Source organism: Oncorhynchus clarkii, chromosome 9, assembly GCF_045791955.1.
Source record: "Oncorhynchus clarkii lewisi isolate Uvic-CL-2024 chromosome 9, UVic_Ocla_1.0, whole genome shotgun sequence".
In the NCBI taxonomy this organism is placed as follows: domain Eukaryota; kingdom Metazoa; phylum Chordata; class Actinopteri; order Salmoniformes; family Salmonidae; genus Oncorhynchus; species Oncorhynchus clarkii.
In genome coordinates, this window is record NC_092155.1 from 36,106,460 (window position 1) to 36,128,548 (window position 22,089).

A 22,089-nucleotide genomic window follows, 5' to 3' on the forward strand; every position below is an offset into this window, starting at 1 on the left:
ACCTATTTTTCAACCTAATACTTAAAACATATATTTTTTAATTGCACTGGTTAGAGCCTGTAAGTAAGCATTTCACTGTAAGGCACATGTGACAAATACACTTTGATTTGATTTGATTTCCCATCAGGGAATCATTACAGTAGCCTAAACTGTGGCAATTAATGGAGTTGTTTTCTGAGTCTCCTCTGGCACTAGAGTCCTGCATCCGGCAACAACAACAAAAACTGTCAGTGGTTCTAGAGTTAAGAGAGAACTTGGGGAAATACAATGCGGGAATTTCACTTGACGTGTGAACTGATGATTTTTGAAAAATAGGCATGGTGGGCTTTTGGTTTCTCTCCCTCTAAAAACCACAATAAATAATTCTATAGAACAAACTGTCTTTATTTACAAATTAGTAAGAATGTCTCACCCCATGTTCAAGAATGGCCTTTTCCCCTTTATTCAGATTACAATCGCTCACTTTCGATCATTTGAAATTAAATCTTCTCCAAAATATCATATTTTTTTACCAAGTTAATCTGCTCATATTGTGTGTGTTCAATTATTTGTGACATTGTGACATTTAAATCATATTGAAGATAGAAGCTTCCTCTTAATGAGTTCCGAGAGCCAATCTGTTATCCAACGATTAGTTTAATAGCCCGGCTACTGTAGGTGTGAAAATCCCTCCCAACTTGCAATTTATTTGATGCTTAAGTACTCTAAAGTTTTAAGGAGTAACTGCTCATCAACATCTTTATGCTTTCGTTCATAAAATAACAATAAAAAAACTTTCAAAATGCAGATGTTTATTTCAACTACAGAACAGTACACCCCAGCTCCATGACCACGGGTAAAACCTTGCTGAGATGATAAGATCAATGTATTTGATGCAATGTTGTATCATCAGTTTCTCAAGCCAAAACGTCTTGATGGCCTTCACCAGGTCATCTTTGTTTGTAGGTTTGGCAGATATACGGATTAATTTTTCAGAATAAAGTAGGCTAATGAAGGCAATAAATTGTTGCTTACTGGAACACCCAAAGTCATCCAATTGTTATAATAGGATTTGAAGCAACAGCCTAACACCGTGTGGGGAAGCAAGGGACTAGTCTTGATAAATCAATCAATATTAAAAACTGTCAAATGCTTCTCAAAGATGCCCTCTGGCGGTCAAACTAGCACTAACTAGCATTAATGGCAACAATAGCTGACACTTAAATAAAGTACCATAGAATTCTACGGCAGCCCGCAAGGTGTGCTGCAGTATGACACAACTTTAAAGGTTGAACCACTGTATACTAGAGTCTATACAGTTCAGTCTTATGGATCTCGCGGATGGGACATGATGTGTGTGTGTGTGTGTGTGTGTGTGTGTGTGTATTCCTACCTTGGTGATCTCGGGGTCAGGACACTGGCTATTCATATACTGGCAGTCATTCCTGGGTCTACAGCTGTTGTCACACCAGCCACACAGATGTCCCAGGTTCTCACGTCCCCAACACTGAGAACAGTCCCCATTGCCCACCCCACAGTTATACACCTCCACTGAGAGTGAAAGAGGGGGAGGGAGAGGCAGAGAGCTTTATTATTACAATACAGCATGCTAGCAACATACAGGCTACATCACGTAACCAACCGTATGAGCTGAATATATTATACTGAGCCTATGAGTCAGATGCTTTGGATAAAAAATATTCAACATAATAGAAATAAACCCAGAAAAACTGAGAGGAAAGACATATGAACAGAAAGAAAGAGAAACAGATGAGCATGCCTATGTTCCAGCACCTCCCATAGAGAAATCATGTGCGCTTGTGTGTGTGTTTTGATGACTGAGCACGGTATGAAGCATCAATCTTGTAATAAAGTATGCAGTTTTTCTGGCTGTGGGCCAGGGCTGTTCTTCTGCTCTAAGGGCTCACATGGTAAACACATGGCCTGTTAACTTTGAGAATATACTGGCATCTGGGAGAGTGTGTGTGTGTGTGTGTGTGTGTGTGTGTGTGTGTGTGTGTGTGTGTGTGTGTGTGTGTGTGGTTTTACTATCCTTGAGAAGTAACAGAAGAAGATAGCAAAACATGGATAATTTGGGTCCCCACAAGGAAAGATGCTATTTTAGGGGTTTTGTTTAGGGTTAGGTTTAGAATAAGTGTTATGTTTAGGAGATAGGGTTAGGTTCAGGGTTAGGGCTTTGGTGTTAGGGTTAAGTTTAGGGAAAATAAGATTTTGAATGGGAATAAATGTTTTGGTCCGCACAAGGAGATTAAGACAAATGTGTGTGTGTGTGCGTGCATGCGCTCATACCTGTCACGGGTTTAGGGCTGTCGATGTATTTGTCCAGGTGTCCCTTTCTACGCAGACTGAGCTGAAACACCTGACTCTTCTCCACAGTGGTTAGCTATATGGTAAGAGAGACACGCCCGCTGATCGGCCATTTCACCATACACTACCAGTAAGCATGGCTTCAATTGGCCATACACTAAACAGCTTATTTCTTATTGGCCCTTTACAAAGATTGTGTTGCGTGACAGCTACTCTTGGAACATGATTGGTTGTACTCACCGTCACTCCACTGCACTTGACCCCTGAGCTGTCCTCCAGCCATCGGGAATCATACCGCTGCTCGTTCCCAAAGTCACACTCTAGCTCCTCCCCCTAAGGAACAAAACAATACAGCCATGTCGTCATGGCAATGACATTTAATTTATAAACCAATCAGAGGGGAGGCACAGTCTGACATCACCCAGGGAAACAGGGTTTTTGGGGACACATTTTGGGATACTGTATATTACCTTTACACATCTTGTTATGTCTTTACTTTCCTCATCCTAGCTAGTCCTGTAGCTTAGATGCCAATCTGTTTCTGCTTCAGCCAACTGCTTTGGAAATGTCATGCCAAACATTGGCAAGAGAACATTGGCAAGAAAGCGACAAGTTAGCTAAAGTAACAGCCTGGCATCCATAAAACTCCATATTTTCACAATAGTTTGTTTTGGAGCTACAAATAGTGTCTCTTTATTCAGAGTGTGCACTTCTTCTAGTTCCATTATCAGCATGGTGGCTGTTTCGTTTAGTTGAGCTAACATACCTATTAGTCGATCAGGGCTAATGTTAATTGGTTCATGAATGTACATGCACTATGTAGGGAATAGAGTGTCATATGAGAAACAATAACAAGGACCTGGCTGGCAGAGAACTCTGTCCTCCTGAATAGTTGGTAACCATTGACAACCCTGGGAGGGGAGGAATGCAAAACATCTAAATAGCCCAGGATAATTGTCCCTGCCAAGCAGAATTTAGAATCCATTAATAATTCATCATATTCATCAACATCTGGACGGTAAAGTCCCCTACCTCAGCAACTCATCTGGGATGCAGAGGGGTTTACTATGAATTCACATTTCAGCCAAAACATCAGGAGATACGACCACACATTTTGTGTGTAATAGTGTACACGTCAGGAAGAGAAGTGCAGTCAATCTACTCAAAGTGCTTGTAGTCAGTCATAAGGTATGTATGAACAGTTACATATGGATTGATTTAACATGTTACAATAGGCCAGAATAAGTCACTCGGTCTCCCGAGTGGCACAGCAGTGTAAGGCACTGCATCTCAGTGCAAGAGGCTTCACTACAGTGCCTGGTTCGAATCCAGGATGTATCACATCTGGCCATGATTGGGAGTCCCATAGGGCGGCGCACAATTGGCCCAGCGTCATCCGTGTTTGGCTGGGGTAGGCAGTCATTGTAAATAAGAATTTGTTCTTAACTGACTTGCTAAATAAAGGCAAAAAAAATATATTTCAAAAAAGTATATGACTGTGATGCTTTGAACTGTAAAACATTTACCCTTTCACATTACATTGTTTATGTTCCTTCTGCTTTCGACTACGTTTCCCTGATTCATAAAGATCTTCTCTGAATAGTCATTGCGTTCTTTGCCCCAGATCGACTATATGCCAATTTGAGGCATAGAGCCATGTTTAAACAAGCTAAATAAGAGCAAGGATTGCCAGGTCAAGCTAGTTTGGACTTCCCACTGTAGTATGAGACCTCCTTTTCTATACTTTACAACACATATACATCTGACTCACAGCAAAGCATTGTTCAAACAACTGAAATGAAATAATAACAGCTATCAAAGGTTGATTATATCTATGCCAATAAACTGTGTGTGTGTGTGCATGTGTGTGTTTTTGTGGGTATGTGTGACTAACTGTCTGTCGCCATAGAAACCCAGTCAGAGAGTGTGTGAAAGGGCACAGGGTTATGGTTATGACTGACCAGACTTGGCAACTAGTCAGAGATGGAATGTCACAAGCTAACAGAGTTAGACCTCATCACTTTTTTCCTCCAATAAATTGAGGTTAGGATTTGGGATATACAGACTGATCTGAGATCAGTGTCTGACGGTAAAAAGTGTCTAAAAGTGAAAAGATAGGGCAAATAGTACTAAAGATTGCTATGTGTTCTTTGAATGTCTCCATATCTCTGTGAATGCCTGTATATCTACTGAGAGATAAGATATCAGAGAAACTGGTGGGAACAGACAGCTAAAAGGTGTTTCAAATAAGTGAGGAGATAAAGCCATTCATCATTCTGATTCTAACCTGTTCATTGCAGATGTCTCAGCTCATTCCCAAAGAGCAACCACTGAGGGGTTCACTATCATTCCCACGAATCTCCCTCTAAGAGCCTGAATCACTTCACTCCTATCTTGTACCACATTTAGTATAGTATCTAACAGGGGCTACTGTATATTGTACCTGTACCACGTTGTCTAGGAACAGGGTGAAGTTCTGGGTCATCCCCGAGGGCGAAGGTGCAACATTCTCTGCCACAAGACTTGGACAGAAAGTAGCATTCTGGGGGACAGGAAGTGACACACACACTCAGGGGTTAAAGAAAACAATGGTTCCCGTGCAGACATCCGCTTCCAAAAATACCTGTCCTGTTTATGTTGCTGAGAGGAAGGAGGAGGAAATGAGAGGGTGAAGCTCTGCTCTGCTCAGAGTGAAACAACAGCCTAAAATGGACGGTTGGTGAGGGATTAGAAAAACAGGCCCACCGGAAGGCAAAGATGGCGGAATAATGGCAGGATGGGGCTCAACACAGAAAACCAGACTTAAAAAATGTTATGTCCAGCTAACAGACTAACAGAGCCAAGCTCACTCTGACTCACCTAACCACACGCCTTCAGAGTACACCAGTTTCTATGGACTCAATCAGACTGTGTGTGGGGATCCAAACAGTGGCAGGGCAACTTTGCTTCTCTAACACCAACGGCAGTATGAGAGAGGGGTGGCTGGCTGTACCACAGCAGTGATGCTGTCAGAACCTAGGTATGCTCAGAGGAGGTGAGTAGTGTGTCTAAGGGGTTGTGATAGCTTCAATGAACATAACGAGCATTTCCTGCCGTAACATAACAATACTTAAAGGGATCGCTGTTCTCACAACAATTAAAGTTTGACTGAGATTTTTATATCTCAAAAGAGGTTTTATATTGAGATCAGTCCTCCATGCCAGATTTGGACCATTTTAAAAACATCATTACTAACAAACATTTTCAGATGAAAGCAGCTCCCACTCTGGCACCATACACACTAACTATACACCAGGGCACCATTATACAGCACTGTACAGTAGACAGGAAAAACAGTGAAACAGTGAGCCTATTCTTCACTCTGGTTACAGAGGGCCTATCAAAAGCCCCCACCATGAAGAACTGGGAGAGAGAGCCCTGAGAAGGTCAGAGAGGCTTTAACATGGCCCATTATCTCGTTAGGAGTCTGTTAACCATGTCTCCCTGTGTTTAAAAAATGGCTGACAACTGTAAGACAGCTTTAACCTGGTATGACTGGCCGGAATGTTACATGAGGCCAAATCAGAATGGACTGAGATCATCATAGGAGCTTCTGATTGGTTGCCATTGATCTAGGGTTTAATTTGACATTTTCCCCGCTAATGTTTAAGGTTAGGACTAGTGGAGAATGGATCCTCGATCTGTAACTAATAGAGCTACTTCTAAACTAGCCAGTGATTCTGACTGGAGTGGTTTAACAGAGGGCTAACTCACCTCTAGCAGGCTATGTTTGGAGTCGTCTTTAGAGGAGAGGCAAGAGTGGCTGTCCTGGTCCCAGTAACACCTCCACCTGGTGCTCAGACAGCTGATACATCTGACACACAGGAGAACACACATAAATAAAGGTTAGACCAGCGTTTCCCAAATTCAGTCCTCCGGACCCCAAGGGGTGCACGTTTTGTTTTTTGCCCTAGCACTACACAGCTGATTCAAATAATCAACTAATCATCCAAATTTGATTATTTGAATCTGCTGGCAAAACACACACATGTGAGACCTGGAACCTTTAGTAAACACAGTGGACGAAGCAACATGCAAGGTCAAACAGGGTTACACTGGCTACGAGAGAAGATACTAAACATCGAGTTCCACTATTCACGAGGAGCTCTGTAAAGGCAGGAATCCCTGACAGAGCTGTGTGCATGCGTGTGTGCGTTTTCCCAGATAGCAGCCCAAATAAGAACACCTCCACTGTGTGTCACACTATTGCCTGTGGGTGGAAGACAGATGTCCCCACACCAGGAGTGATAGCGCCTTCAGTGATGACCTGTCTGTCTCGTAACAACCATGGGAGAAGGGGTGCCAGCTTGCCATTTAAGAGAGGGGAGATGAATGGGTTTGCAGGAATGTGATTTGCTGGGTGTGTGTGGGGGAGGGTGATTAGAAGCAGACGACCCACTCCAGGGACTCTTATCAGGCAGCTTTTTTGTTTTAGCTAAATTACTCTCACTCACAAACACATACACTGAAACACACACCTCCGCTCTCCCTCTCTCACACTGCTCGTCATATAGAGTCATCCTGAAAACCCACCCCTGACCCTCACACACTGAACACACAGATGAGCTCTTACTCTCAGGTCTCTCAGTAAGCACTGTGGTTCAACACACACTCTTAGTCTCTGTCAAGGAGAAAGCTGTTAGGGAGAATCAGGGGCTCAACTTTCACGGGGGACGGGGACATTTTTATTGTTGTCTCCCCCCAGTGTAACTACTAGCTAATGTTCAATCCCCTCTCGACTGAAGTTCTGTCTGAAGAGAATGAACTAGCAAGTAGCTACCACAGCCGGTTCAGCTCTAGCCTCTAGCTATCTGTCAGATAGCAATATCTAACAGCTGTTGTGTGTATGGAAATGTTTTTGTCCCGTTTCAACAGAAGTAAATTAACTTGGCTAGTTTTCGGGCAGTACCATAAGAGCTAGCCAAAAGTTGGCTAACATTAGCTAGCTTGCTGACTAACTTTGTATTATTTTTGCCTCAATCACACTAGACCTGAGTCAAACAATGAAACCAGTGGCGAAAGAATTGAAGACGGATATCCTGAAGTTTTTTGACAGCGCAATGTGAGTTTTTATTAGAGTCAGTATAGCAATGTAACGTTATTGATCTGTCAGTTTCCTTAGCTCTACAGGCTACTCTGACATGGTGCACAGTCAGTACACAGCACAATATTGATGAAGATGAATGGATACAGATATGTTTGAATGCCCAGTCATGTTCATATCATCTCAGACATAAATTACTGCACTTTAAGATCATCCATTGAGCATCCTATATGCCAGTGAAACTGAATATCATGCCCTCAGAAATGTAATTAGTCTGCTGGAAGTGTAAAACACAAAAGGGGACATATTTGCATATGTTATGATCTTGTGAAGGCTGGCTGAATTCTGGCAAAGAGTATGATTTGATTTATTAGATTCACTAGATTTTATTTATTTATTTTACCTCAGCAGGTCTACAGATTCTTCTCCCTGTTTTTGTTTGCTTGGAAATGTTGATACTGGAGACTGTTATAAGAAGAAACTATGTAACCTAGCATTTATAGTGGCTAAGAAATGCATTGCCATTAATTGAAAGGTTGGTTATCCTACCACAACTTCAGAATGAATGGCAGAAATGTCAAATTGTGTATCAATATATTTGATTTTTTACAAGATTAAGGGTATACTGTGCAACTTTCATAAGGTCTGGGTGCCTGTTTGACAGAAGGGGTCTGTATTGAAAACATTCAATTATTTTTGTCGTACAGTCGCAAATAAAACAATTATTTTCATGGCACACGAGACACCTGTGTGATTTGGCCTGTCTCAGTGGACTAATCCATTGAGGAGGCCCAGTGGTGTAAAGTACTTTAAAGTAAAAAATAATTTAAAGTAGCCTACTACTTAAGTAATTTTTTGGGGTGTATCTGTACTTTACTTTGCTATTTATAGTTTTGACAACTTTTACTTTTACTCCACTAAATTCCTAAAGAAAATAATGTACTTTTTACACCATATACATTTTCCCTGACACCCAAAAGTACTTGTTACATTTTAAATGCCTGAGGGCAGAGTGTGTTGTGAAATCTGTGAATGTATTATAATGTTTTTAAAATGGTATAAACTGCCTTAATTTTGCAGGACCCCAGGAACGGGGATTCATAATGAATACAAATACAAATGCTTAGCAAGACAGGAAAATGGTCCAATTCACGCATTTATCAAGAGAACATCCTTGGTCATCCCTGAACATCCCTGCCTCTGATCTGGCAGACTCACTAAACATAAATGCTTTGTTTGTAAATTATAGTCGGAGTGTGCTGCCGGAAATCCGTTAAAAAAACGCTTTAAAAAAATTATAAGCAATTTCAAATGATTTATACTTTTACTGTTGATAATTAAGTGTATTTAAAACGAAATGCTTTTAGACTTTACTCAAATAGTATTTTACTGGGTGACCTTCACTTTTACTTCAGTTATTTTCTATTAAGGTATCTTTACTTTTACTCAAGTATGACAATTGGGTACTTTTTCCACCACTGAGGAGGCCGTGGGGATGCCATGGTCCAAGAATATGGGGATTGTGGCTCAGATGCACAAGGCACGTCACCAGAATGTGCTCTCTCCCGCCATTTTGTGGGTATTAATTGTTTCATAACTTTTTTTATTTCATTTTTTTATTTCACCTTTATTTAACCAGGTAGGCAAGTTGAGAACAAGTTCTCATTTGCAACTGCGACCTGGTCAAGATAAAGCAAAGCAGTTCGACACATACAACACAGAGTTACACATGGAGTAAACAAACATACAGTCAATAATACAGTTGGGGAAAAAGTCTATATACAGTATGTGCAAATGAGGTAGGATAAGGGAGGTAAAGGCAATAAATAGGCCATGGTAGTGAAGTAATTACAATATAGCAATTAAACACTACAATGGTAGATGTGCAGAAGATTAATGTGCAAGTAGAGATACTGGAGTGCAAAGGAGCAAGATAATTCAATAAATACAGTTTGGGGATGAGGTAGATGGATGGGCTATGCACAGGTGCAGTGATCTGTGAGCTGCTCTGACAGCTGGTGCTTAAAGCTAGTGAGGGAGATATGAGTCTCCAGCTTCAGTGATTTTTGCAGTTCTTTCCAGTCATTGGCAGCAGAGAACTGGAAGGAAAGGCGGCCAAAGGAAGAATTAGCTTTGGGAATGACCAGTGAGATATGCCTGCTGGAGCGCGTGATGCTATGGTGACCAGTGAGCTGAGATAAGGCGGGGCTTTACCTAGCAGAGACTTGTAGATGGCCTGGAGCCAGTGAGTGTGGCGACGAGTATGAAGCGAGGGCCAGCCAACGAGAGCGTACAGGTAGCAGTGGTGGGTAGTATATGGGGCTTTGGTGACAAATCGGATGGCACTGTGATAGACTGCATCCAATTTGTTGAGTAGAGTGTTGGAGGCTATTTTGTAAATGACATCGCCGAAGTCGAAGATCGGTAGGATGGTCAGTTTTACGAGGGTATGTTTGGCAGCATGAGTGAAGGATGCTGAGTTGCGAAATAGGAAGCTAATTCTAGATTTCATTTTGGATTTGAGATGCTTAACGTGAGTCTGGAAGGAGAGTTTACAGTCTAACAAGACACCTAGGTATTTGTAGTTGTCCACATATTCTAAGTCAGAACCGTCCAGAGTAGTGATGCTGGACGGGCGGGCAGGTGCGTGCATCGATCGGTTGAAGAGCATGCATTTAGTTTTACTTGCATTTAAGAGCAGTTGGAGGCCACGGAAGGAGAGTTGTATGGCATTGAAGCTTGTCTGGGGGTTAGTTACAGTGTCCAAAGAAGGGCCAGAGGTATACATAATGGTGTCGTCTGCGTAGAGGTGGATCAGAGAATCACCAGCAGCAAGAGCGACATCATTGATGTATACAGAGAAGAGAGTCGGCCCGAGAATTGAACCCTGTGGCACCCCCATAGAGACTGCCAGAGGTCCGGACAACAGGCCCTCCGATTTGACACACTGAACTCTATCAGAGAAGTAGTTGGTGAACCAGGCGAGGCAATAATTTGAGAAACCAAGGATATTAAGTCTGTCGATAATAATATGGTGATTGACAGAGTCGAATGCCTTGGCCAGGTCAATGAATACTGCTGCACAGTAATGTCTCTTATCGATGGCGGTTAAGATATCGTTTAGGATCTTGAGCGTGGCTGAGGTGCACCCATGACCAGCTCTGAAACCAGATTGCATAGCGGAGAAGGTACGGGGAGATTCAAAATGGTCGGTAATCTTTGTTAACTTGGCTTTCGAAGACCTTAGAAAGGCACGGCAGGATAGATATAGGTCTGTTGCAGTTTGGGTCTAGAGTGTCTCCCCCTTTGAAGTGGGAGATGACCGCGGCATCTTTCCAATCTTTGGGAATCTCAGACGATATGAAAGAGAGGTTGAACAGGCTAGTAATAGGCGTTGCAACAATTTCGGGAGATCATTTTAGAAAGAGAGGATCCAGATTGTCTAGCCCAGTTTATTTGTAGGGGTCCAGATTTTGCAGCTCTTTCTGAACATCAGCTATCTGGATTTGGGTGAAGGAGAAATGGGGAGGCTTGGGTGAGGTGCTGTGGGGGGTGGAGGGCTGTTGATCGGGGTAGCGGTAGCCAGGTGGAAAGCATGGCCAGCCGTAAAAAAAAGCTTATTGAAATTCTCAATCATAGTGGATTTATCGGTGGTGACAGTGTTTCCTATCCTCAGTGCAGTGGGCAGCTGGGAGGAGGTGCTCTTATTCTCCATGGACTACAGTGTCCCAGAACTTTTTTGAGTTTGTGCTACAGGATACAAATTTCTGCTTGAAATTGTTCTTCATTGTTTGCTGTGTCTATCAATTCCCCGTTACATACATCACCAGCAATAGTTTACATTTACTGTTAATTCCCATAATGTCTAATCTGCAATGTGTGTTTGGTTATGGTAATTTTGGACATGTGTTTTGCAGAACTCACAATCTATGCTACAATTGTAAGAAACAAGTTTTTGTTTATTTCATTCCATTTATGAGTTTTGTCAATTTAGTCATTGTCTTTTGCTTAAAAAACTCCTGTCAATGTTGATTAAGGTCATGAACCTGATTACGCATATCGAAGTAGGACTAGGCTACCTGGCCTGCATGCAAATGTAGGCCTATAAATGTTTCATTTTGGGATGTATGATAGTATTTCTGATTGTCTTAACTCAGAAGCTGTGCAGCTTCTCAAAGTATTTTTTCTTCCCCTCAAACAGGAGGTTAACAAAGTCAGATTTTTAGAATCAATTGAGAATGACAATAGTTCCTCAAAGTACTTGAACAATTTTTCCAGCTCTCTCCCTTCAGAGACTACTCGGCATTAAAGGGGGAAAAAAGTAATGCTCTGATCCAGTGGAAACGTCATAAAATACCTGATTACTTCTTAAGCCTTGCACAAGTAGCCTACAGCTGTGGCTGTCCCGGGCTCACTGGCGTGGGAAACTCTGACTGCCCACATTTTTTTAGACAATGTTTAAAGTTTTCTAGTGCGAGTTTTGGGTAGACCCAGTTGATAGTTTTATAAAATGTTTCAGACAGGCCCTGAATAGCCAATATGATTTATCAGATATTTATTGTTATTAGGATATTTTATACCTGCAGGCTGCAATGCTTTTATGTGTTGGCTTTATGTAGATTGTTATTACATAGTTGGCAATGGCAATAGAAGTTTAGATTTGTATTATTTTCATTTAGATATAGAATGTAGATTAACCACAGACAATGATTTTGAGATACAACAACTATTATAAGTTAAATAAAACTGTTTCATGAAAATGTGCATATGAAATCATAACGGGCACGCAGATTGGTAGAAATGGTAAGATAAATTGGCACTACAAATGGAAAAGGTTGCTGACGTGTGTAGCCTATTACTGGCAACTTCAGGAACATTATGGTAGAATCTGCGAAGCAGCGGGAGAAGGAGGGTCGGGAACTTTTTTTTCTTCTTCTGGTTAGGCTATCTTGACCTCTGGCTCCCTCTTGAGTAATTTGTCATTTGTTGATTGTCTTCATTATTTAATCAAACAGCGTGCTTAAAGCATCAGACAAGTTCAGTAAACCTACATATACAGTGCCTTGCGAAAGTATTCGGCCCCCTTGAACTTTGCAACCTTTTGCCACATTTCAGGTTTCAAACATAAAGATATAAAACTGTATTTTTTTGTGAAGAATCAACAACAAGTGGGACACAATCATGAAGTGGAACGACATTTATTGGATATTTCAAACTTTTTTAACAAATCAAAAACTGAAAAATTGGGCGTGCAAAATTATTCTGCCCCTTAAGTTAATACTTTGTAGCGCCACCTTTTGCTGCGATTACAGCTGTAAGTCGCTTGGGGTATGTCTCTATCAGTTTTGCACATCGAGAGACTGACATTTTTTCCCATTCCTCCTTGCAAAACAGCTCGAGCTCAGTGAGGTTGGATGGAGAGCATTTGTGAACAGCAGTTTTCAGTTCTTTCCACAGATTCTCGATTGGATTCAGGTCTGGACTTTGACTTGGCCATTCTAACACCTGGATATGTTTATTTTTGAACCATTCCATTGTAGATTTTGCTTTATGTTTTGGATCATTGTCTTGTTGGAAGACAAATCTCCGTCCCAGTCTAAAGTCTTTTGCAGACTCCATCAGGTTTTCTTCCAGAATGGTCCTGTATTTGGCTCCATCCATCTTCCCATCAATTTTAACCATCTTCCCTGTCCCTGCTGAAGAAAAGCAGGCCCAAACCATGATGCTGCCACCACCATGTTTGACAGTGGGGATGGTGTGTTCAGGGTGATTAGCTGTGTTGCTTTTACGCCAAACATAACGTTTTGCATTGTTGCCAAAAAGTTCAATGTTGGTTTCATCTGACCAGAGCACCTTCTTCCACATGTTTGGTGTGTCTCCCAGGTGGCTTGTGGCAAACTTTAAACGACACTTTTTATGGATATCTTTAAAAAATGGCTTTCTTCTTGCCACTCTTCCATAAAGGCCAGATTTGTGCAATATACGACTGATTGTTGTGCTATGGACAGAGTCTCCCACCTCAGCTGTAGATCTCTGCAGTTCATCCAGAGTGATCATGGGCCTTTTGGCTGCATCTCTGATCAGTCTTCTCCTTGTATGAGCTGAAAGTTTAGAGGGACGGCCAGGTCTTGGTAGATTTGCAGTGGTCTGATACTCCTTCCATTTCAATATTATCGCTTGCACAGTGCTCCTTGGGATGTTTAAAGCTTGGGAAATCTTTTTGTATCCAAATCCGGCTTTAAACTTCTTCACAACAGTATCTCGGACCTGCCTGGTGTGTTCCTTGTTCTTCACGATGCTCTCTGCGCTTTTAACGGACCTCTGAGACTATCACAGTGCAGGTGCATTTATACGGAGACTTGATTACACACAGGTGGATTGTATTTATCATCATTAGTCATTTAGGTCAACATTGGATCATTCAGAGATCCTCACTGAACTTCTGGAGAGGGTTTGCTGCACTGAAAGTAAAGGGGCTGAATAATTTTGCACGCCCAATTTTTCAGTTTTTGATTTGTTAAAAAAGTTTGAAATATCCAATAAATGTCGTTCCACTTCTTCACAAAGTCGCAAGGCACTGTAGTTGTTTTTATAAAAACACATAGGGTGTGTCTATATAGGCTAAGGAAAACTACATGTTTTAAAATGTTGATCAATCGATTGGTCAAAAAAAAACTCTTTGTGGACCAAGACTTTTTTAGTCAGGGACAGCCCTAGTAGAAATGTGGTAAATGCGCTTTAGATGACCCAAAAATTCTGAGGGAGAACCCCCCGCACTTCTAAAACTAAAGTTGCGCCCCTGGGGAGAATATACAGTTGAAGTCGGAAGTTTACATACACTTAGGTTGTAGTCCTTAAAACTCGTTTTTTAACCACTCGACAAATTTCTTGTTAACAAACTATAGTTTTGTGCATGACACAAGTAATCTTTCCAACAATTGTCTACAGACAGATTATTTCACTTATAATTCATTGTATCACAATTCTAGTGGGTCAGAAGTTTACATACACTAAGTTGACTGTGCCTTTAAACGGCTTGGGAAATTCCAGAAAAGGATGTCATGGCTTTAAAAGCTTCTGATAGGCTAATTGACATCATTTGAGTCAATTGGGCGTGTGCCTGTGGATGTATTTCAAGGCCTACCTTCAAACTCAGTGCCTCTATGCTTGACATCATGGGAAAATAAAAAGAAATCAGCCAAGACCTCAGAAAAATAATTGTAGACCTCCACAAGTCTGGTTCATCCTTGGGAGCAATTTCCAAACGCCTAAAGGTACCACGTTCATCTGTTTAAACAATAGTATGCAAGTATAAACACCATGGGACGATGCAGCAGTCATACCACTCAGGAAGGAGAAGTGTTCTGTCTCCTAGAGATGAACGTACTTTGGTGAGAAAGGTGCAAATCAATACCAGAACAACAGCAATGGACCTTGTGAAGATGCTGGAGGAAACAGGTACAAAAGTATCCATAGTAAAATGAGTCCTATATTGACATAACCTGGGACTGGTGCACTTCACAAAATAAAAGGCATCATGAGGAATGAAAATGATGTGGATACATTGAAGCAACATCTCAAGAGTCTTTCAAATGGACAATGACCCCAAGCATAGTTCCAAAGTTGTGGCAAAATGGCTTAAGGACAACAAAGTCAAGGTATTGGAGTGGCCATCACAAAGCCCTGACCTCAATCCCATAGAAAATTTGTGGGCAGAACTGAAAAAGCATGTGCGAACAAGGAGGCCTACATACTCAGTTACACCAGCTCTGTCAGGAGGAATGGGCCACAATTCACCCAACTTATTGTGGGAAGCTTGTGGAAGGTTACCTGAAATGTTTGACCCAAGTTCATCAATTTAAAGGTAATGCTACCAAATACTAATTGAGTGTATGTAAACTTCTGACCCACTGGGAATGTGATGAAAGAAATAAAAGCTGAAATAAATCATTCCCTCTACTATTATTCTGACATTTTACGTTCTTAAAATAAAGTGGTGATCGTAACTGACCTAAAACAGGGAATATCTACTAGGATTAAATGTCAGGAACTGTGAAAAACTGAGTTTAAATGTATTTGGCTTAGGTGTATGTAAACTTCCAACTTCAACTGTACATTTTTAAAGTGGGAGAAAGGGACGGTCAGAGGGAGGAATGAGAGACAGAGGCATAGTGAAAGAAACAAGAGTGACAGTGAAAGAGGGAGACAAAAAGAGAGAAAAAGGGGGAAGTGTGTGAAAGTAAGTGAAAAGAGCTTCACCTAGAAACCTCATCGACACTCCCACCAAACCAATTTTTTTTCAACACACTTTTAATCAAAATCGAATGTCATGGTGAATTGTTTTGTTGAGGTCACATTGAATTATCGTTAATTGAAAACTCAGCCAAATGTAAATCACAAATAGTGGGCTGTGAGATCGCACTCTCAACACACAAACACACTCTTCTGGATACTAACACAGACGCAAGGCCCACAGAACTAAGAAACCAGGATTCGCTCCAAACACAGAACAAAATAAGCCTGTATCCTCTTACAGTGTGATGGTGAAACTCTAGTTTACACATACAGCCTCTCTCAGTCGAACTTGTCTTTCTGTAATTATTAAAGGTCCAATTCAGCCATTTTTTATATCAGAATCAAATCATTTCTGGGTAACAATTAAGTACCTTACTGTGATTGACAATTTGAATTGAAAACAAAAAGGAACAAAAATAGCTTATTAGTAAATAGATATTTCTTAAGTAAGAATTTATCCAGGACTGTGTGGGAGTGGTCTGAGTAGGGAGGGGAAAACTGAAAATGTGCTGTTATTGGCAGAGAGGTTTAAAACTATCTTTCTTATTGGTCTATTAACAAATTTACTGCATGGTGATGTCACCGTGGAAGGCCAAAACTCTTTTCAATCAGCTCTTACACTAAAATGGCATTATCATCATTTTCACAATTTCACAGTATTATTCCAACCTCATAGAGTGGAAATGTACACAGCTCAAAAAAATAAAGGGAACACTAAAATAACACATCCTAGATCTGAATGAATGAAATATTCTTATTAAATACTTTTTTCTTTAGTTGAATGTGCTGACAACAAAATCACACAAAAAGTATCAATGGAAATCAAATTTATCAACCCATGGAGGTCTGGATTTGGTCTGGAGGTCTGGAGTCACACTCAAAATTAAAGTGGAAAAACACACTACAGGCTGATCCAACTTTGATGTAATGTCCTTAAAACAAGTCAAAATGAGGCTCAGTAGTGTGTGTGGCCTCCGCGTGCCTGTATGACCCCCCTACAACGCCTGGGCATGCTCCTGATGAGGTGGCGGATGGTCTCCTGAGGGATCTCCTCCCAGACCTGGACTAAAGCATCCGCCAACTCCTGGACAGTCTGTTGGTGGATGGAGCGAGACATGATGTCCCAGATGTGCTCAATTGGATTCAGGTCTGGGGACCGGGCGGGCCAGTCCATAGCATCAATGCCTTCCTCTTGCAGGAACTGCTGACACACTCCAGCCACATGAGGTCAAGCATTGTCTTGCATTAGAAGGAACCCAGGGCCAACCGCACCAGCATATGGTCTCACAAGGGGTCTGAGGATCTCATCTCGGTACCTAATGGCAGTCAGGCTACCTCTGGCGAGCACATGGAGGGCTGTGCGGCCCCCCAAAGAAATGTCACCCCACACCATGACTGACCCACCACCAAACCGTTCGTGCTGGAGGATGTTGCAGGCAGCAGAACGTTCTCCACGGCGTCTCCAGACTGTCACGTCTGTCACATGTGCTCAGTGTGAACCTGCTTTAATCTGTGAAGAGCACAGGGCGCCAGTGGCGAATTTGCCAATCTTGGTGTTCTCTGGCAAATGACAAACGTCCTGCACGGTGTTGGGCTGTAAGCACAACCCCCACCTGTGGACGTTGGGACCTCATACCACCCTCATGGAGTCTGTGTCTGACCGTTTGAGCAGACACATGCACATTTGTGGCCTGCTGGAGGTCATTTTGCAGGGCTCTGGCAGTGCTCCTCCTGCTCCTCCTTGCACAAAGGCGGAGGTAGCGGTCCTGCTGCTGGGTTGTTGCCCTCCTACGGCCTCCTCCACGTCTCCTGATGTACTGGCCTGTCTCCTGGTAGCGCCTCCATGCTCTGAACACTACGCTGACAGACACAGCAAACCTTCTTGCCACAGCTCGCATCGATGTACCATCCTGGATGAGCTGCACTACATGAGCCACTTGTGTGGGTTGTAGACTCCGTCTCATGCTACCACTAGAGTGAAAGCACCGCCAGCATTCAAAAGTGACCAAAACATCAGCCAGGAAGCATAGGAACTGAGAAGTGGTCTGTGGTCCCCACCTGCAGAACCACTCCTTTATTGGGGGTGTCTTGCTAATTACCTATAATTTCCACCTGTTGTCTATTCCATTTGCACAACAGCATGTGAAATTTATTGTCAATCAGTGTTGCTTCCTAAGTGGACAGTTTGATTTCACAGAAGTGTGATTGACTTGGCATTGTGTTGTTTAAGTGTTCCCTTTATTTTTTTGAGCAGTGTATATAAAACACAGGAACACACGTTTTGGACAGCACTTTGCCTTGAAGGAAGCAACTTGAAGTGGTTAAAAGTAGAAAGAGTATCAGGTCTTCAGTTTGCGGCACTGTACTCTTCCTGTGAGAATGGCACTTAGCTCATTATCACCTTCGACAATACATTTTACACCTTCAGACCTCACTGAGGACACAGGGGCATGCAGACACACACACACATACAACTTCGTACATATCTTCTTTGAGATTTAACGTGTAATGAAAAGTGCTATATAAATTACATCTATTATTATTATACACCTGCATACACACAGACAACTCCATTTTCACACCTCTAAACCAATCTGACAAGTGGACCGAATGAACACGTTCCAACAGTTTGCTGCTCTGAATGCACAAACATACACATTGTCATTTATACGTACGCACACATACATTATACACATTACACTATACACACTACACATACTGTACATTAGCCACAGCTCTCCACAGGAAAAGCATGAACAGGACCAGCCACAGCGCTAACTTAGCCAATTAGCTTACTTCTACTGCCACACTACATACATTTGACATTTAATACCTTGTCAAGACTTCAACCAGGCTGAATTTAAACTATTCAAGTAGATATAGAAAAATATTTAACCATCATTCCCCTCACTGAGTACAGAGGGAAAGCTATTAAATTCAATAAACTATATTTACCCCAAATAAACAATGGTTGCTAGTCAAAACATAGTATTGTAAGACCACATAAAACAACATGAGACACACTGTATATAGCCAACCAACAACATTCAGCATATACAAGACAAATATAGCACCCCTCACTGATACCAACACTGATTTCAATAGCTATGCCGCCAGAGGCGTCATAACCCACTGGAATTGTTATAAGTGAAATAATCTGTTTGTAAACAATTGTTGGAAAAATTACTTGTGTCATGCACCTAACCAACTTGCCAAAACTATAGTTTGTCAACAAGACATTTGTGGAGTGTTTGAAAAATGTGTGTATGTAAACTTCCGACTTCAACTGTATATGTACATACAGCTATATAGTTGCCAAAATATATGGGGGATTGGAAGTGATGCAGACAATTACATTGATGGAAGCTACAATCTATCTGCAATATTAAAACTGTTCTACCCCCACCCCCAAAAAAAGTATTCAGACCCCTTGACTTTTTCCACATTTTGTTACATTACAGCCTTGTTCTAAAATGTATTAAATTGTTTCTATCCTTCATCAATCTACACACAATACCCCATACTGACATTTTTGGAAATGCAAATAAATAAATAAATAAAATAAACATTTACCTAAGTATTCAGACTCTTTACTCAGTACTTTGTTCAAGCACCTTTGGCAGAGATTAGAGCTTCAACTTTTCTAGGGTATGACACTACAAGCTTGGTACACCTGTATTTGGGGAGTTTCTCCCATTCTTCTCTGCAGATCCTCTCAAGCTCTGTCAGGTTAGATGGGGAGCGTCGCTGCACAGCTATTTTAAGTTCTCTCCAGACATGTTCGATCGAGTTCAAGTCTGGGCTTTGGCTGAGATACTCGAGGACATTCAGAGATTTGTCCCAAAGCCACTCCTGCGTTGACTAGGCTGTGTGCTTAGGGTCATTGACCTGTTGGAAGGTGAACCTTTGCCCCAGTCTGAGGTCCTGAGCACTCTGGAGCAGGTTTTCATCAAGGATCTTTGCTCCGTTGATCTTTCCCTCAATCCTCAATAGTTTCTCAGTCTCTGCAGCTGAAAAACATCCCCACAGCATGATGCTGCCACCACTGTGCTTCACCGTAGGAATGGTGCCAGGTTTACTCCAGATGTGATGCTTGGCATTCAGGCCAAAGAGTTCAAGCTTGGTTTCATCAGACCAGAGAATCTTGTTTTTCATGGTCTGAGAGTCTTTAGGTGCGTTTTGGCAAACTCCAAGCGGGCTGTCATGTGCTTTTACTGAGGAGTGGCTTCTGTCTGGCCATTCTATCATTAAGGCCTGATTGGTGGAGTTCTCGATAGATGGTTGTCCTTCCGAAAGTCTCTCTCATCTCCACAGAGGAAATCTGGAGCTCTGTCAGAGTGACCATTGGGTTCTTGGTCACCTCCCTGACTAAGGCCCTTCTCCCCCGATTGCTCAGTTTGGCTGGGCGGCCAGCTCTAGGAAGAGTCTTGGTGGTTATTAACTTCTTCCATTTAAGAATGATGAGGTCACTGTGTTCTTGAGGACCTTCACTGCTGCAGACATTTTTGGTACCCTTCCCCAAATCTGTGCCTGGACACAATCCTGTCTCGGGACTCTACGGACAATTCCTTCAACCTCATGGCTTGGTTTTTGCTCTGACTTGCACTGTCAAATGTGGTACCTTATAGAGACAGGTGTGTACCTTTCCAAATCATATCCAATCAATTGAATTAAGTTGTGGAAACATGTCAAGGATGATCAATGGAAACAGGATGCACCTGAGCTCAACTTCGAGTCTCATAGCAAAGGGTCTGAATACTTACTGCCTGCAGGGAGAAACTTTGTAGTGGGGCAGGGGGGAAAAGGGAGAAGCATCAGGGAGAGTCACATTAGAAGGGGTGGGAGATGAGGAAATGTTGGATGGGCAAGGAGGCATGGCTGAGTCAAATAGGAATCCTGACTTAAAAAAGTGGTGATTAAAGAGCTCAGCCATGTGCTTCTTGTCAGTATCAACCACATCATCAACATTAAGGGACATGGGAAGCTATGAGGAGGAGGGTTTATTCTCCGGGTCTTGAACTGTTTTCCAGAACTTCTTGGGGTTAGACCAGCAGAGAGGGAACAGACTGATACCTATCAGGATTATTTGTGAGGATAACATCGAGGAGAGTAGCCTTTTCTGGGTGTTTGGAGTCATACCTTGTGGGATGTTCTTTACCATTCGGCCATCAGATTTGCCACCAATGCTCCTTATAGGACACATCACTGCACTCTATGCCCCTGTAAACTGGTCATATCTGTATACCCGTCACAAGACCCACTGGTTGATGCTTATTTATAAAACCCACTTAGGCCTCACTCCCCCCTATCTGAGATATCTACTGCAGCCCTCATCCTCCACATACAACACCTGTTCTGCCAGTCACATTCTGTTAAAGGTCCCCAAAGAACACACATCCCTGGGTCGCTCCTCTTTTCAGTTCGCTGCAGCTAGCGACTGGAACGAGCTGCAACAAACACTCAAACTGGACAGTTTTATCTCAATGTCTTCAAAGACTCAATCATGGACACTCTTACTGACAGTTGTGGCTGCTTGGTGCGAGTATTGTTGTCTCTACCTTCTTGACCTTTGTGTTGTTGACTGTGCCCAATAATGTTTGTACCTTCTTTTGTGCTGCTACCATGTTGTATTGCTACCATATTGTTGTTATGTTGTGTTGCTACCATGCTGCGTTGTCATGTGTTGCTGCCTTGCTATGTTGTTGTCTTAGGTCTCTCCTTATGTTTATTTATTTATTTATTTTATTTCACCTTTATTTAAACAGGTAGGCAAGTTGAGAACAAGTTCTCATTTACAATTGCGACCGATGTAGTGTTGTGTTGTCTGTCTCTCTTGTTGTGATGTGTGTTTTGTCCTATATTTATATTGCATTTATTTATTTATTTATACATTTTGTTTACCTTTTTAATTTACATTTTATTAATATATATATATTTTTTTTATTTAATTTGTATTTATTTTTATCCCAGGCCCCAATCCCTGCAGGAGGCCTTTTGCCTTTTGGTAGGCTGTCATTGTAAATAAGAATTTGTTCTTAACTGACTTGCCTAGTTAAATAAAGGTTAAATAAATACAACATTTAAAAATTAAGCTGGTTAAGAGAATTCCAAGTGTGCAAAGCTGTCATCAAGGCCAAGGGTGGCTACTTTGAAGAATCTCAAATATAAAATATATTTAGATTTGTTTAACACTTTTTTGGTTACTAAATGATTCCATGTTTGTTATTTCATAGTTTTGATGTCTTCACTATTATTCTACAATGTAGAAAATAGTAAAAATAAAGAAAACTTCTGGAATGTGTAGGTGTGTCCAAACTTTTGACTGGTACTTTATATATAATATTTTGTGTTGTTGTTTCTCTTTAATACTACTAGCCACCTAGACATATTATGAAGTTGGCTTT

General features: G+C 41.6%; 1 protein-coding gene across 1 annotated transcript in view; it reads right to left on the reverse strand.

Annotated features, from left to right (window-relative positions):
• The window catches only part of LOC139416231 (plexin-D1-like), a 108,939-nt gene that overhangs the window by 66,147 nt on the left and 20,703 nt on the right, over positions 1-22,089 (reverse strand). The window contains exons 8-12 of the mRNA XM_071164652.1: positions 6,061-6,160; positions 4,751-4,849; positions 2,548-2,640; positions 2,290-2,383; positions 1,373-1,530 (exon numbers count right to left, since the gene is read on the reverse strand). Of these exons, the coding sequence (XP_071020753.1) occupies positions 1,373-1,530; positions 2,290-2,383; positions 2,548-2,640; positions 4,751-4,849; positions 6,061-6,160 (544 nt within the window). The remainder of the gene's footprint in view (positions 1-1,372; positions 1,531-2,289; positions 2,384-2,547; positions 2,641-4,750; positions 4,850-6,060; positions 6,161-22,089) is intronic.